The 14,611-nt window shown below is 51.1% G+C and overlaps 2 protein-coding genes across 2 annotated transcripts in view; both read right to left on the reverse strand.

Annotated features, from left to right (window-relative positions):
- GRIP2 (glutamate receptor interacting protein 2) overlaps positions 1–13,853 on the reverse strand; it is a 113,850-nt gene extending 99,997 nt beyond the window's left edge. Inside the window, exon 1 of the mRNA XM_039477441.2 lies at positions 13,631–13,853. Coding sequence (XP_039333375.1) covers positions 13,631–13,685 — 55 coding nt within the window. The 5' untranslated portion in view covers positions 13,686–13,853. The remainder of the gene's footprint in view (positions 1–13,630) is intronic.
- LOC101052224 (large ribosomal subunit protein uL30) lies at positions 2,111–3,007 on the reverse strand. The gene is made up of 2 exons (XM_010336922.3): positions 2,284–3,007; positions 2,111–2,228 (listed from the first exon to the last, which is right to left on the reverse strand). The coding sequence occupies exons 1-2, from the start codon at positions 2,972–2,974 to the stop codon at positions 2,170–2,172; spliced, it is 750 nt and encodes a 249-aa protein (XP_010335224.3). The 5' UTR covers positions 2,975–3,007; the 3' UTR covers positions 2,111–2,169.
- Positions 13,854–14,611: the final 758 nt, after the last annotated feature.

Genomic DNA, 14,611 nt, shown 5'->3' on the forward strand with positions numbered 1-14,611 from the left:
TTGAGGCTCAGTTCTGTCAGCACAGAAGACAAGCAGTAAATTTAAGGTACCAGGGTCTCTGGCAGGAAGGCTTCCTGGGAGAATTCATTTTTCACCCTACAATAAATTACTGTCCTGGATGAGAGAGGGGAAGCATTTGCTCATTTGGCTGAAAAGTGGTTGTTTGAAGGGCCCCCAACATCTCCCACACAGGGGATTCCCCAGCAAGCTCCTAGCTGGCTCCCAGCTTCCAGGGCTACCCATCCAGGGACCTCCAAGACAGGGGCCTCACGGCAGGCCTCTCACACCCGACCCCCACAAACCTGCCTCCATCCCTCTCCTCCACGCTGTGGTCTCCACCCTGCTAAGCAGAGGCCTGTGGCTGAACAGAAGCCACCTACTCACTTGGGACCTTGAACAAGCAAAACTATCTCAAGTCTTTATCCTTTTTGCAAACAAACACAAATCCTAAGCGGGAGCATAAACTGGAACAGCCTTCGTGGGGAGCCATGCAGCACCAGGTGCTGGACACGTCCCATTTCTTCAGCTGGAGGACGGGTGCACTGGGGAAGTCTTTACGTTGCTCTTTAAAAATACAAATGTGCCGGGCGCGGTGGCTCACGCCTGTAATCCCAGCACTTTGGGAGGCCAAGGCGGGTGGATCACGAGGTCAAGAGTTCGAGACCATCCTGGTCAACATGGTGAAACCCCGTCTCTACTAAAAATACAAAAAATTAGCTGGGCATGGTGGCGCGTGCCTGTAATCCCAGCTACTCAGGAGGCTGAGGCAGGAGAATTGCCTGAACCCAGGAGGCGGAGGTTGCGGTGAGCCGAGATCGCGCCATTGCAATCCAGCCTGGGTAACAAGAGCGAAACTCCGTCTCAAAAAAAAAAAAAAAAAGAAAAGAAAAAAAAAAGTACAAATGTACTCATCCCTCTTAGTTGTGTACCATATACCTTATGATAAAACAGCAAGTGTAGAAGTGCATGATACTACACAACCATCTGGGTAAAAAGGGGGAAAGATATGTTTTCACAATTGCTTCTATAGGCATAGAAGAAATTTCTAGAAGGATATGCTAGAAATGGATCATAGTGGTTACCTCCATGGGATAGGTGGGCACTAGGCTGATGGAAGACCAGGGCTGGAAAAAGCCTCTTCACTGATGTGTTTTGAGGGTTTTTTTTTACCTGAACAAATGTGACTGAGTTCTCAGGCCAATTTTTTATGACAGTTGGTTTATTCCTTTTTAAAATTTTGTTAACACTGCAACAAATGTCCTTATTCATGTTGTCTGGTGCATCTGTGAAATATTTTTTATCTAGAATAGATATTTGGAAAAGGAATGGCCAGGCCAAAGAGCGCCAGCACTTGCCATATGAACAGGTAACTGTCAAACTACCCTCCACGATCGCTCTACCCACTTATTGTAGATGTCAGCCTCTACTTCCTCCACAATCCCACCAACACTACAGACTACACTTTATTTATTTATTTATTTTTTGAGACAAGGTCTCACTCTGCCCAGGCTGGAGTGTAGTGGTGTGACTATGGCTCACTATAGCCTTGACCTCCCATTTCAGCCTTCCTGCTCAAGCAATCCTCCCATCTCAGTCTCTGAGTAGCTAGGACTACAGGCATGAACCACCACACCTGGCTACTTTTCTGTATTTTTTGTAGAGATGAGGTCTCACTGTGTTACCCAGGCTAGTCTCAAACTCCTAGGTTCAAGTGATCTTCCTGCCTCACCTCCCAAAGTGGTGGGGTTACAGGTGGGAGCCGCTGTACCCAGCTAAACAGCATGTGGTTTCTGTGAGTGCTTTCCTCATGCTAACAATAACCCCCAAGAAGGTGAGGCTGGCCTTCTTTCAGCCCTTTCTGGCTGTCTGTGTCTCCTCTTCTAATCGCTGCCTGCTCAGGCCTGTTCCAAGGCTCCTGGAAGCTTACCTTTCTTATTGATTTGGAGATCTTTGTGTACTCAGGATACCATTTTTTAATCTGGGATGTAGGTTGTAAATACCACTCCTCCTCATCTGTGTCTTGTCTTTGAACCTTCTGAATGGTTTCTTTTGTTATACAAAACGTTTTACTTTTTATTTTCCATTTTTTCTTTTTTTTTTTTTTTTTCAATTGAGAGCAGGTACTGTTTATTAACTGACCAGCTTAGAAAAATAATCATGGGAGACACCTTAGTTCATTCTTCTAATAAGCCTGTTGATCTGATCCTCCCTGTTGCCTGCATCTCCACCTTCTACAAAATGGGTGGTCTTTTTCTTCATTCTCCCTGTTGCCTGCATCTCCACCTTCTACAAAATGGGTGGTCTTTTTCTTCATTCTGCCCCGTGGAGAAGATAATTTAAAGGGCCACAGGAAGTTATTTGCTTCTTTGAAGCGTTTTCCAACAGTATAGATCTCATGAATCAAATCCTCCATGCAGATGATGCCATATTTTCCAAGAGATCGAGCAATCAGAGCATTATCTGTCAAAGCAATTCGCTTCTTTTTGATTTTGCCATAACCACGTTTGTAGATTAGTTCATTTACTGACTTCAGATTTGGGTACCCCCATGCAATATATGGCTCTACAATCCTCAGCATGTTAATTGAAGCCTTGTTGAGCTTCACAAAGGTTCCATTGAAGATTTGACGAAGGCGAAGAAGCTGCAACACCTTTCGGACCTTTGGGCTCACACCATTGATACCTCTGATCCTGATGACAAACGCCAGTTTGGGTTCTGCAGGTACATAGAAGTTGCCAGCTTTCCTTGCCATCCTCGCCATTCGAATTTCAGTTCTGTACATCTGCCTATATTCCTTGTGATAATGCTTCGCTTTTTCATAGATAAGCTTCCTCCTTGCCTTTCGAAGCATCTTTTGGGCAAACTTCTTTCTCAGGCGCTTGATCTTCAGCTCTGCGAAATTCCTCCGCTTTTTCTTAAGGGTTTCCGGCACAGCAGGAACCTTCTTCTTCTTCTTCTCTTCTACACCCTCCATGGTTCCAGCCGGAAAAAGAGCTATTTTCCATTTTTTCAATCCTTTCCTTCATCACATCTGCATCTGGACTTTTTCCCTCATCTGATAAGGCTGATAGCCCACCTTGCAGGATTATTACAAGGAGTAGAGAGAGAGTGAATGAGGCTCCCAGAAATGCTGAGCAAATGCTCCTAACGTGGCAAGGACGGTCATTTCAGGGGTCGCCCTGCCTCTACTTGCTTCTCTCCCTCTAATAGCCAGCAGGAGCTTTCTGAAGACATCACTTTTGCTTAAAAACCTTTCAACCGCCTAACGAGGATGAAGCCCAAATTCATCTAGGGAGTGAGTTCTAAGTCTCAAACACAAAGGCCTCTACCAGCTGAGCAGGTGATTAAGTGTATAAATGGGCTGGGTGGAGATACAACAATGTGTCCCCCGGGGGAAAGCAAAAATGCACACCCGGGGTTGCCAGATCTAAAGAAAGGGATAAGGCTGTATTTTTTCATGTGAACACCCTCCCCTATTGAAAACCTACTGGTAACTGATTTTTTAAGCCACTGTTAGAGTCAAACAAAACCCACCTGTGAGCCAGACGTGGCTATCTCTGCCATCAACAATCTGTCCCCAACCCACCTCTGCAGAGTCGTGCCTCCACATGTTGGAGAGGCCAGTCACACAGATGTGGGCACACCACACTCTGCTTTTGCACATGCTGGCCCCTCTGCCTTAAATGCCTTTCCCTGCTCTTTCCTTCTGGCCAGCTCCCTCTTGCTCTTGAAAACCCGGGTCAAGGCCGGGCGTGTTGGCTCACACCTGTAATCCCAGCACTTTGGAAGGCTAAGTTAGGCAGATCACCAGGTCAAATTGAAACCATCCTGGCCAACATGGTAAAACCCTGTCTCCACTAAAAATACAAAAATTAGCTGTACATGGTGGTGGACACCTGTAATCCCAGCTAATCAGGAGGCTAGGACAAGTCCAGTGTCACTACATACATGAGGACACTGCTGGGAACCAATGTCATCCCCAACCCAGTCCAGCCTGGCCTGGATTTCCCCAGCTGCTGGGGGTCTTAGCTCAGCACAGCTCAGGTGCCAAGTTCCTGACACCCCTGTCTTCCCCTCAATCTAACATAGGGAGCACAGTATTTGTCTCTGCGTTTGGCTTACATATTGAGGGAATATTATTTGTATTGCAGGAAAAAAAACACTCCTGAGGTAAATACTTGCTCCAAAAGCCACTCCGACTTTCCTCTGACTCAGTGTCTTGTCTGGTTTCTCAGACACAGGCCTAGAGGCCTCCCCACTGGGCCACAAACACGGCTGATCCTTGTGGTTCCTGCTTCTGGCCACTTGAGAATCAGGCGAAAACAACTTACATTTGCTGTGTGCATCACCAAGCGTCATTCAGTCCTGGTCAGTAGACAGGAGGCATCACACAGACCAATGACACAGTCTCCATGTGGGTCCAGCACTCCTATAGTTCTCCCAAGATGATGCTGCACATGGGTTTTGGGTGACAAATCAGCAATGATGCCACCCATGGTTCACAAGGCACAGGCCAGCCTCCTCCCCACAGCTCTGGGGTGCACTGCAGGTTGGCAACATCCCCCATGCTCCAGAGGCTAAAGGCATTGAGGTTCCTGATAGGGATGCTGCTGGCATTTGGGGTGGAGAGTTCTTTGGGCAGGACTGTCCTGGATATGCTAGAGATGCAGCATCTCTGGTACCCTCCCACTAAAGACTAGCAGCCCTGCTGTGATTATAACAACACAAAAACACGCCCGCCTAGACCCAAATAGTTGAGAGCCACCCTCTAGTCCAAACTTTCAAACCACACCCCCAATGAAAGCTCATCCAGGCTCTATTTGCATAACTCTGATGCTAGGGGGCTCACCCCTCTCAAAGCCCCCAGCCCATCCCTAGCCAACTGTGACCAGCAGAAAGCCCTTTGCTGCAGTTGTTGCCTCCCTGACTCCTACAGGTGAGGCACAGCCCTGCCTTTTGGGGGACCTAGACCTGCCTATTCTCTGTGCCTGATTCGGCCCTGAAGAGACCTGGTCTCCCCAGCCATCGAGTACTGCTATGAGCCCTCCCAGGATAGGCACTCTGTCTCTCTGCCTCTGACTCGACTCTGGTCTGTCCCTACTCTTCTCCCAGGGTAGCAGGTACAGCCAATAAGTGTCTCTTCCACGGTCTTGCTAAACACTGGCCCAGTCTGTGCTGGGAGCTAAGGGGCCCTGGCCTTCCCTCAGCCCTGCCCTGGGCTCTAGGGATGTAGGTCAGACGTCGCAGAGGGAAGAGAAGACTCGGGGCAGATGTGCAGGAAACGGTGACCTGCTGCCACACCCAGGGCAGAGGCTGGGAGCAGGCATGGCTCCCAGTGGCATCCTTCCTTCCCTGGGACAGACGCACTCCCTCATCTTGCCTGAGGCCTGTCTGGAGAGTCCCAGACTGAGACTTGGTCTCCTGGGAACAGCAATCAACACATGGGTGAATTCTGGGGAGAGAGAGGAGCTCAGCCTGGGGCCAGGACAGGAATACTCTAGGACCAGGACAGGCACATCCAAAGGATGCTGCAGGAGCCACATGGAAACCTTAGCCCTCATTCACTTCCCACTGGTTAAAAGCACAGCCTCTAGCCTGGGGTCAAATCCCAGCTCTGCCCCTTAGCTGCTGTGTGCCCTTGGGCAGGTCACCCAAACTTTCTGCCTCAGTTTTCTCATCTGAAAAGTGGGATTAAGTATAGTATCTACCTCATAGGGTTGTTATGAAAATTAAAATAGTTAATACATAAAGCACTTAGCCTGCATGGAGGAAACCATTAATAATGGTTCACTGTTATTATTATTATTAAACAGTGTCTCACTCTGTCACCCAGGCCGAAGCAGTGGCACAATCATAGTCCACTGCAGCCTGGAACTCCTGGGTTCAAGCGATCTGCCCACTTCAGCCTTCTGAGTAGCTGGGACTACACATGTGCGCCACTACACCTGGATAATTTTTGTGTTTTTGTAGAGATGGTGTCTCACTATGTTGCCCAGGCTGTTGTCCTGGCCTCCAGTGGTCCTCCTGACTCAGCCTCCCAAAGTGCTGGGATTACAGGTGTGTGCCCTGCACCCAGCTGTTATTATTGTCATTATTTACCTCAAACACTCTCATCAGTGCAGTCCATGCTCCAGCACACTCTTCAGCCCCTCCCCCACCCCCATTTCAGGGACTTCCACAGGTACGAGCCATCTGCACTTTCAAACCACTTTCTCTTCCATTTTTACAAATTAGATGCACACAGCATCCCGTTGGGACAGAATTATTTTCTGATTTTTCTGAGTAGGAAACCGATGCCCCAAAAGGTCAGGCAGTCACCACAGGAATCACTCACAGAGCTGGAAGGACCACAGATTTCCGCCCCTGGCTCAGGCACTGTCTGAGACACCCACCCAGCCCCGGTGTGGCCCTATGGGTCCTACAGCCACAGAGAGAGTAGGGTGGGGATGCACACAAGCAGGGAGGAGCTGCCTGGCTCTGCAGACCAGGAGCTCCAGCCAGGCCACTTTCCCTGAGCCTCAGCATCCTCATAGCGGGGCTATGGTGAGGGCTGGATGTGAACGGGAGCAGCCCAGGGCCTGGCGCGCAAAGGCTGCTTCCTCCCCATTCTTTTATTTCATTCACCACTCTCCTAGTGAGCACTTACTGCATGCTGGCTTCTGAGCTGGGCACTTCAGACTCACAGAGGAGTGGGACAAGGTCCCTGCCCCCATGAAGCTCTGTATCCAGTGAGGGAGATGCAAGCACATGCTTTTGTTCCAACAAAGTGGGAGGGGCTAATTCTGTCATGTTGGTGAGGAGATGGGAAGCTGCACCCACAGGCCTGGCCTTGGGGTCAGAACTGGAGGAAACCATCACTTGTAAGGTGAAGAAGACAATGTGGGAGGCATTGCAGTCAGGGGCAGCTGCCTGAGAAAGGCTCCCAGGTAGGAAGGAGCAAGCCCTCTGGCAGGGCAAGGAGGGAAGAAAGGTTAATGCAGCCTCTGAATATCAGAGGCCTCAAAGTGGGGACGCCTGGGTTAAATCCAGCTCAGGGAGTGCGTTTGACCCTTAGGGGGTTTTTTGTTTGTTTAGATTGGTGGTTAACATTTTAAAACTAGGACAGACAGTATGTAAAACTCTAGGTTTTTAGCTTCTCTAGAAAAATCAGAAATTCTGGTGGTTGAACCAGGAACCCATAAGGCCCAGATTCTCTGGTTCAACACTATCCCCAGGCCCATCTCACTCCCTCACTCCACAAACATCTGTTGAGCAGCTACTGTGTACCATGCAATATACTAGTCACCAGGAATACAGTGGAGAGCAAATCAGACACAAGCACAGTCCTCACGGCACTTACTAGAAGGAGAGAAAGGTGATACATGAGCACTTAACATAAAACTCAGCAGTGCAAAGGGCTGGCAGGAATAGGAAACTCACAGGACCAAAGGATTGCTATATAATGTGGGATGGTTAAGGAAGGCTTCTCTGAGGAGGGGACAGTTGTATAGATTTTTTTTTTTTTGAGACAGGGTCTCGCTCTGTCCCCAAGGCTGGAGTGCAGTGGTGGAGTCATAACTCGCTGCAGTCTCAACCTCCCAGGCCCAAGTTATCCTCTTACCTCAGCCTTCTGAACAGCTGGGACTACAGGCACACGCCACCATACTCAGCTGATTTTTAAAAAATTTTTAGTAGGAACAAGGTTTTGCCATGTTGACCAAGATGGTCTCAAACTCCTGAGCTTGAGCAATTCCACCTGCCTTGGCCTCCCAAGTGCTGGGATTATAGGCACAAGCCACTGTGCCCAGCCAGTTGCATAGATCTAAATGAAGTGCGTTAGTGAACCAGTGGAAGACCAATCCAGCTAAGGAAACAGCAAGTGCAAAGGCCCTGGGGCTCCCTTCATTCATCTTTTGGGTGAAGGCATTTAAGCATAAGACCCTACTGTAAGTAACGGAGTATAATGACCAATGTGTAAACAGGTGAAAACCACCTTCCAACGTGTGTTTCAGATAAAACATCTCTGATCAGTGGTGGAAGAGACATGAGAAATAGGGAGCTGGGTGGAAAGGATATGATGATTTTTTCCACTAGGGGGAAAAAATCCCCATTAGGATGGCAGGGAAGAGGCAGAGAAGGCTCATGTGTGGCATGCTGAAACCTGAGCCAAGGACAGAGAAGCCAAGAACACAAGGGGAAATCCTCATTTCCTTCTTCACCAACTGCGTCATCTGCCAAGCCCTGCAAAGTGGAGGCAGGGCAAAGGGAAGAGAGACCAAGAATGCTAAATCTTCGGCAGCCCTGAGGCTGTTTCTTTGTGTTTTGGTTTTTTAAAAAATAAATTATTTTCCAAGTCTACCCAGGCTGCTGCTTTAGAAAGCCAACTGAAAAGAAATTGCTTTGATGGGTTTTGTGTTTCCCCACCACCTTTCTAAGCCAAATTAGAGTGTAGATTCCTTGTCCTTTTATCCATAAAGTAGAAGAAAAAGAGAAGATTTTAAAAGAGAGGGTAGGAAAACAAATCTACAATCTGTATCACCGTTTTCAGCTAGGGTAGGGATTGGGGGGTGCAATTCTGCATGCTGACATCATGGTCCATGGCATGGGAAATGACTTCCACCATTCAAAGCTTTATTTACATTTTTTGGAAGGACAAGGAGACATTTTAAATCAGCTCCGGTGTTGACACTGCAGTTATTAAACCCCCAAAAAAGATCCCTTCCAATGTCTAGCTGGTTCTCTGTAAATTTATCTGGTACCCCACTACCTGATTTAAGGCAATGAGCAGATGTTTCACAGCAGGAAGTGCATTAGCTCCAGATGCCGCTTTGTTCAAGAAGTGTGCATGCACCCACGCACTGGCAACCACACACAAACACAAACACACACACACAAACATACAGGGACCTGAGGCAATGAACATCCACGGCTCCCCTTCCAACATTTGGCATGACCGCATGGACTATTTGTAACCTCTGCCTGCGGTTCTGACAGAGAGATGAGCAGCAGGAGTGAGGAGCCAATCAAATGCCGCCCTATCGTCTTCCCGTTGTCTCCTAGGTAACCGGCATAGGGACACATCAGCTAGCTGGGTACCACGGGGACACACACACACACACACACCCCACCATGTTCCCTTAACAGTCCGTAACTGCAGAAACGCTAGATGTGCCCATCAGCACCCTGGACAGATCCCCCAGAGCCCTCAATGCCTTTGGTTAACTACCTTGACAGCCTCATCTCCCACAGCTTTCCCACCTCCACCCCTTTACTCATGCCTGGGATGCCTCTCCCTACTACGATCTCTATCACCCAAAACCTTGGTCAACTTCAGAACTAGCCCAAGCTCTTGGTCTCCCAAGAGCTCCCTTGGGGCCCCTCCTCCAAGGACTTCCGTCACAATAAGATCCACACTCCTTTCCCTGGTAGTCAAAACCCTGCACTGACTAACTTTTCATGATTTGGTTCCTCCAATCTTATCACTCTCCCTCTTCTTCAATTATTCTTTCTGTTCCTCCAACAGATCAACTGTCCTCCCCACACAACCCCCTGCAGACCAGTCTTTCTTTGTATTTGCTGTTCCCTCTACCTGCATTGCTTTTTCTTCTGTTCTTGGTGTGGCTGGGCCTTCCCACTCTTCAGTCCCAGTTCAAAGTCACCTTCCCAGGGATACCTTCCCTGACCATCTTAGACCACCCTGTGAACAGAAGCCCTTCCCCTGGGACTCTCCTCTACATTATCCTGCATTCCTGTGTTGTCTTTATATCACTGATGACTTTCTGAAACTCTCCCATTCACATTTATTTGTTCACTTGTTCTTTGTCTTCCCTTCTAGAATGTAAATTCTGTTCCACAGGGTCTTTGTCTTGTTCACGGCCTTTGTCTTGTCCCCCAACACCCAGAACAAGGCCCAGTAAATATTTGTTGAATGAATGAAAAGTCATTTCCTTCTTGCTGTGTCTGTGTTTCCCCATCTCTCTAATAAGAGGGTTGGATCTGATGACTTCTATAACCCTTCTGGCTAACATTCTAAGGGCCTAGTAGAGACAAAAAGGACCAGCATAAAGAGGGAAATTAATCAGGCCACACCACAGGAAGAATTTGCTGGTGGAAATCTGACCTTCTCAACTGGGTCGCAGCGCCTTCCTCCTCTGAGCAGTCTCCCCAGTAGAAATTTGCTGCCGCCCTCAACTCCACACTCCCCAAGCACTGCGCACCTTGAACTTTTGGTATCTGAGGGATTGGGGGTAACTTGAGGCTAAGAACTGGCTTTTATTTTTCTGGCTGTGCACAGAGACCAGCCAGAGCCTGGGGAGGGGGAGTTGAAAAGGGGTCCTCTGGAAGCATTTGCTGCAATAAAAGAAAGAAAATGTCAAGGGGGAGGTTCATTGAAGCACAAGTCTGTGTGTGTGTGTGTGTGTGTGCGTGCGTGTGTGTGTGTGCGCGCCTGTGTGTGTGTGTGTGACTGTCAGTTCCAGCTGGTCTCTGCACAATCAGAAAAATAAAAGCCAGTCCTTAGCTCCAAGTTACCCCCAATCCCTCAGATAACAAAAGTTCAAGGTGCCCAGTGCTGGCGAAGTGTGGAGTCACACACGCACACACACAGTCACACACACACAGACACCAAAAAAAAAAAAAACCTCAAAAACATCATAAAGCAAGAATCACAGAGTACCCCAATCCCAGCAGCTACATGTGTCTCTCTTCCAGGAATATGACTGCTGTTTAAGATTCTAAATCCTGTGGGAGTGATTCTGACACATGTCCTGTGTAAGTCTGTAATGTGCACAGCCACACTCTTGTCCAATCTCACTGAGCAAGAGCAAGCCATGAATTCAAGTAGACACATGGGGACACAAACCTACTAGATTCCCCTAAACCCTAGCAATGGAACATCTCAAGCTGGCCACTCATGACCCAGAAATCCACCAAGCCATGAGTTCTCTGACCAACACACCCAACAATACATCAAATCATTTCTTCAAATCTGAAGTTAAATCAGATATAATAATCCAGAAAGGGAGAACAGAATTGGCATTTCTTGAGCACCTACGATGTGCTGGGTCCTGTACTATGATATATTAGCATTGACTTTTTCTGACCACCCTGTGAGGCTGCCCCAACTTTACAGATGAAAGCAACTGAAGCTCAGAAAAATTAAGCCCCTTCCCCAAGGCCACATAGTTAGTAATCAAAGGAACTTAAGAAGGCCATGAGTCTGGTCTTCAAGCCCACTTCTTTTTGTTGAGGCCTTAAATTATATAACCTGGTAGGTAGAGGAACTGGTCTCATTCAAAACAATCCTCCTGCTGGCTAGGACCCCTCTCTGAGAGATGCCGGGTGGATGGCCCTGTCCCTGCATCTGTCCTTGTCACTCCTGGGCCTGGCTGACCTCTCCCCACAACCTCTTGTCAAGTAGGGCTCACATCTCCAAGCCTCTCATTTGAGACCCAGCCCACAGGGACCAATTTTCCTGTGGCCCAGAGAAAGCCGGAGATTTTGCCTTTTTAAAATAGTAATTTCCTGCCAGCGCGGGTGGATGCACCAGCCACCCTCTGATTTAGTGAGGAGCTCAAGGATCAATCCCGACTCAGATTTTCCAAGGAAAATTCAAATGTGGGGCACCTCCTGGCATTGAGGAAGGCACTGGCCTTCTCTCAAGAAATGTGTTCAGTGCTGGGCAAAGCTATTGTTGGTGTCACAAGACTCTCATGCCTCATACATGACACATACATGCTTTGTGCACACCCATATGCATCTCAAACACGCCACCCCGTCTCTATGCATTCCACACACACTATCCACCTGCCTCACCCATCTCTCTCTCTCTCTCTCTCTCTCACACACACACACACACACACACACACACACGACGGGGGCGGGGTGGGGGATGTCAGAAGTAAGAGAGCTACATCCTCCCTCTCAGGACATTACTGCCCCCACTTCCAAGCCTGCTCTGGGCTGCGGTGCTGTGCTGGGGCACCTCATTTCATCCTTCCTAGGGCTCCAATAGGACAGGTTGCCCCCCACTCCTTTAAAGAGACAGAAAGTGAGCCTGAGAGAGGCTTGTCCAAGATCACAGGGCATGCTTAGAGGAAAGTTGGTGCGGGGGTGGGGGGGGGGCTGCGCTGAGTAGGGGCGCTCCTCCAAGACACCACCCCTCCTCCTTATTGGCAGCCCTTCTCCCCTGCCTCTTCCCTCAACCTCAGGGAAGGAAACCTAGGCACCGTGTCTACTCTAAAGCTGCTTCATCCTCACCAACTCAGGTCAGACGAGGAGAGGATGGTCTGCTCCCTCGCTGGGCACACCTATAGGCTCACCAAGGCCTGGGGCACCGGCTAAGGCCTAATGGCTGTCTAAGCAAGAACCTCCGCGGCCTCTGCCTGCAGCCCCTCACAACCCGGGACCGTAGCGGGGCCTGGATGATAGACCCTACTTGGCCCTGGGACAGGACAGGAGGGGCAGGAACCTGCCCTCTCCGTCTTCCTCCACTATCCCCCAAGCCCCACACAGGACCTCTGGGCCTGGGCTGGAAATGGAAAGTTTGCCACTAGACTGAGAGAGGCCCGGCCTGGGGGGCAAGACTGGAAGAAGGTGGGGGGCCTGGAAACTACCAAAAGCTTGCGGGTCACATTGATTCAGTTTCCTGGGCAGCTCTACCACCTGCTGGCTGTGTGACCTTGGGCGAGGGGCTTTACCTCTTTGAGGCTCAGTGTCCTTACCTGTAAAGTGGAAAAAAAAAATAGCGCCCTCCTAAGGGGGTGATTGTGAAGGTCAAATACAGGGGCGATGTGTACAATCTGCAGGGCCTCTAAGTCAGCCATTATGCCCCCCAAAGTGAGCAGGGGGTGGGCAGCCGCCACTGTGACCTCACCCTACCCCCGACTTCCAGTTCTGGCAATTCTTCATTAGCACCAAATCCAAACTTTTCCTCAGCAGTGGCAGGACCCGGGTGCGGGTCCTCCTTCCTCCTCCCGCCCCCTCGCGGTCAGACAACAGGTACGCGGGGAGCAGCCCCGGCGCCCCGAGCAGGGGTTGAGCCGCAGCGCTGCGGCAGGGGCAGGCCCGGGCAGGGGGTAGTGCGGCGAGTCAGCCCCCTCCGCGGCCGCCTCGCAACTTTGAGTAACTGAGGACTCCGGGGTCGGCGCGGGGTTGCCGCCGGGCGTGCGAAGGAAAGTAAGATTCGAGGAACCGCAGCCTCGGGGGCCAAAGGACCCCCACCGTGAGCGCGGGCACATCCCGAGCCCCCGGCGGGCTGGCTGGAGGGAGCAGGTGAGGCACGTGGGCGCCCCCCCACCCCGAGCCAAGGCTCGCTCCAGGAACCCGACCCGCCAGCAGGGCCGGTGGGTGCTCCCTCGAGGGCTCAGACCCTTCGCTCCCGCCCCCGGCGGGCGCCTTGCCCCGGATCCCACACTCGCGCACCCCGGACCAGGCTCCGCTCCGCAGCGTGCGTCCTGCGGTGATGCCCCAGGCTCCCCGCTTTCGGGAGTCCCCCTCCCTCGCCTCGGGTGCCGGCACCCGTCTTCGCCTCCCGCGGGGACCCTCCCCAGCGCCTCAGACGAGTACGCCCCGGGCCAGCTCAGCTCTGGTTCCGCCCTCCGCACCTCACGCCGCGCCGGCGCTCACCGGCCGGGCAGCGGCCGCGTCCTACCTTCGTCCGGCAGCCGCTGCAGGCAGAGCGCGAGGTTCCTCCGCCAGCCCCGCATCCCCGCGGCCGCCCTGCGGCCCGGCCCGGCCTCGCCAGCCCGGCCCCGGCCCCGCCCCCGCCGGGCAGGGCGGCGCAGCGCAGCGCTGGGGAGGGCCGCGGGCCCAGGGCGCCGCGGGCATGAGCGGCCGCCGAGGGTGGGGGTGTCGAGGCGGCCGCCAGGCGCTCCGTTCCGGCTCCCCAGCCCGCGGCTGAGCAGCTACGCTCTTGGAGCGCGCGCTTTCCCGGGCGCGGGGGGCGGGGGAGCGGCGGGGGCGGGCGCGGGGAGGGCGGCTGGAGGGGAGCCCAAAGGCGCCCTAGCCGTCTCGCACCCTCCCTGACATCCAGTGGGCCGCCTCACACACTGTCCCCAATCTCCTCCACCCCAGGGATCTCCAATTCACAACCCAGTGACTCTAACCACCACGAATTAGTGAATGAATGAATGAACGTGTGGATAAGTGAGTGAATGAATGAATCATGCAGGAGTGAATACACAGGTGTATGGATTAGTGCATAAGTGAGTGAGTGAATAAGCAAATGAAGGCAGGAAGGAAGGAATGCACAAGTGAGTGGTTAAAGGCCTAAATAAATGTGTCGATAAGTGAGTGGGTGAGTGAATGAATGAGTTAGTGACTTTATTAATGAGTAAATTAATAAGCGAGTAAATGGGTGAAGAAATATGTAAATAAGTGACTGAAAAAAATCAATGAATTGAGTGAGTGTCCCTTGGCCTCAGGCTTGTAAGAGGCAAAAGTGATCTAGGACCCTCCAGAGGAGCCCTCAGCTCTGGGAAGGAGGCCTCAGGGTCCTATCTTGCTGATGAGGCCTAAGAGGCTCAGAGAGGGCTTGGCTTGTGTTTGGGCACACAGCAAAGGCTGGACTGATGAAGATAATAATGATTCCTTCCACCAGGCTGAGGCCACTGAGCTTACCTGATCTCAGAGG

The sequence above is a fragment of the Saimiri boliviensis genome, chromosome 8 (assembly GCF_048565385.1).
Source record: "Saimiri boliviensis isolate mSaiBol1 chromosome 8, mSaiBol1.pri, whole genome shotgun sequence".
NCBI classification, from domain to species: Eukaryota; Metazoa; Chordata; class Mammalia; order Primates; family Cebidae; genus Saimiri; species Saimiri boliviensis.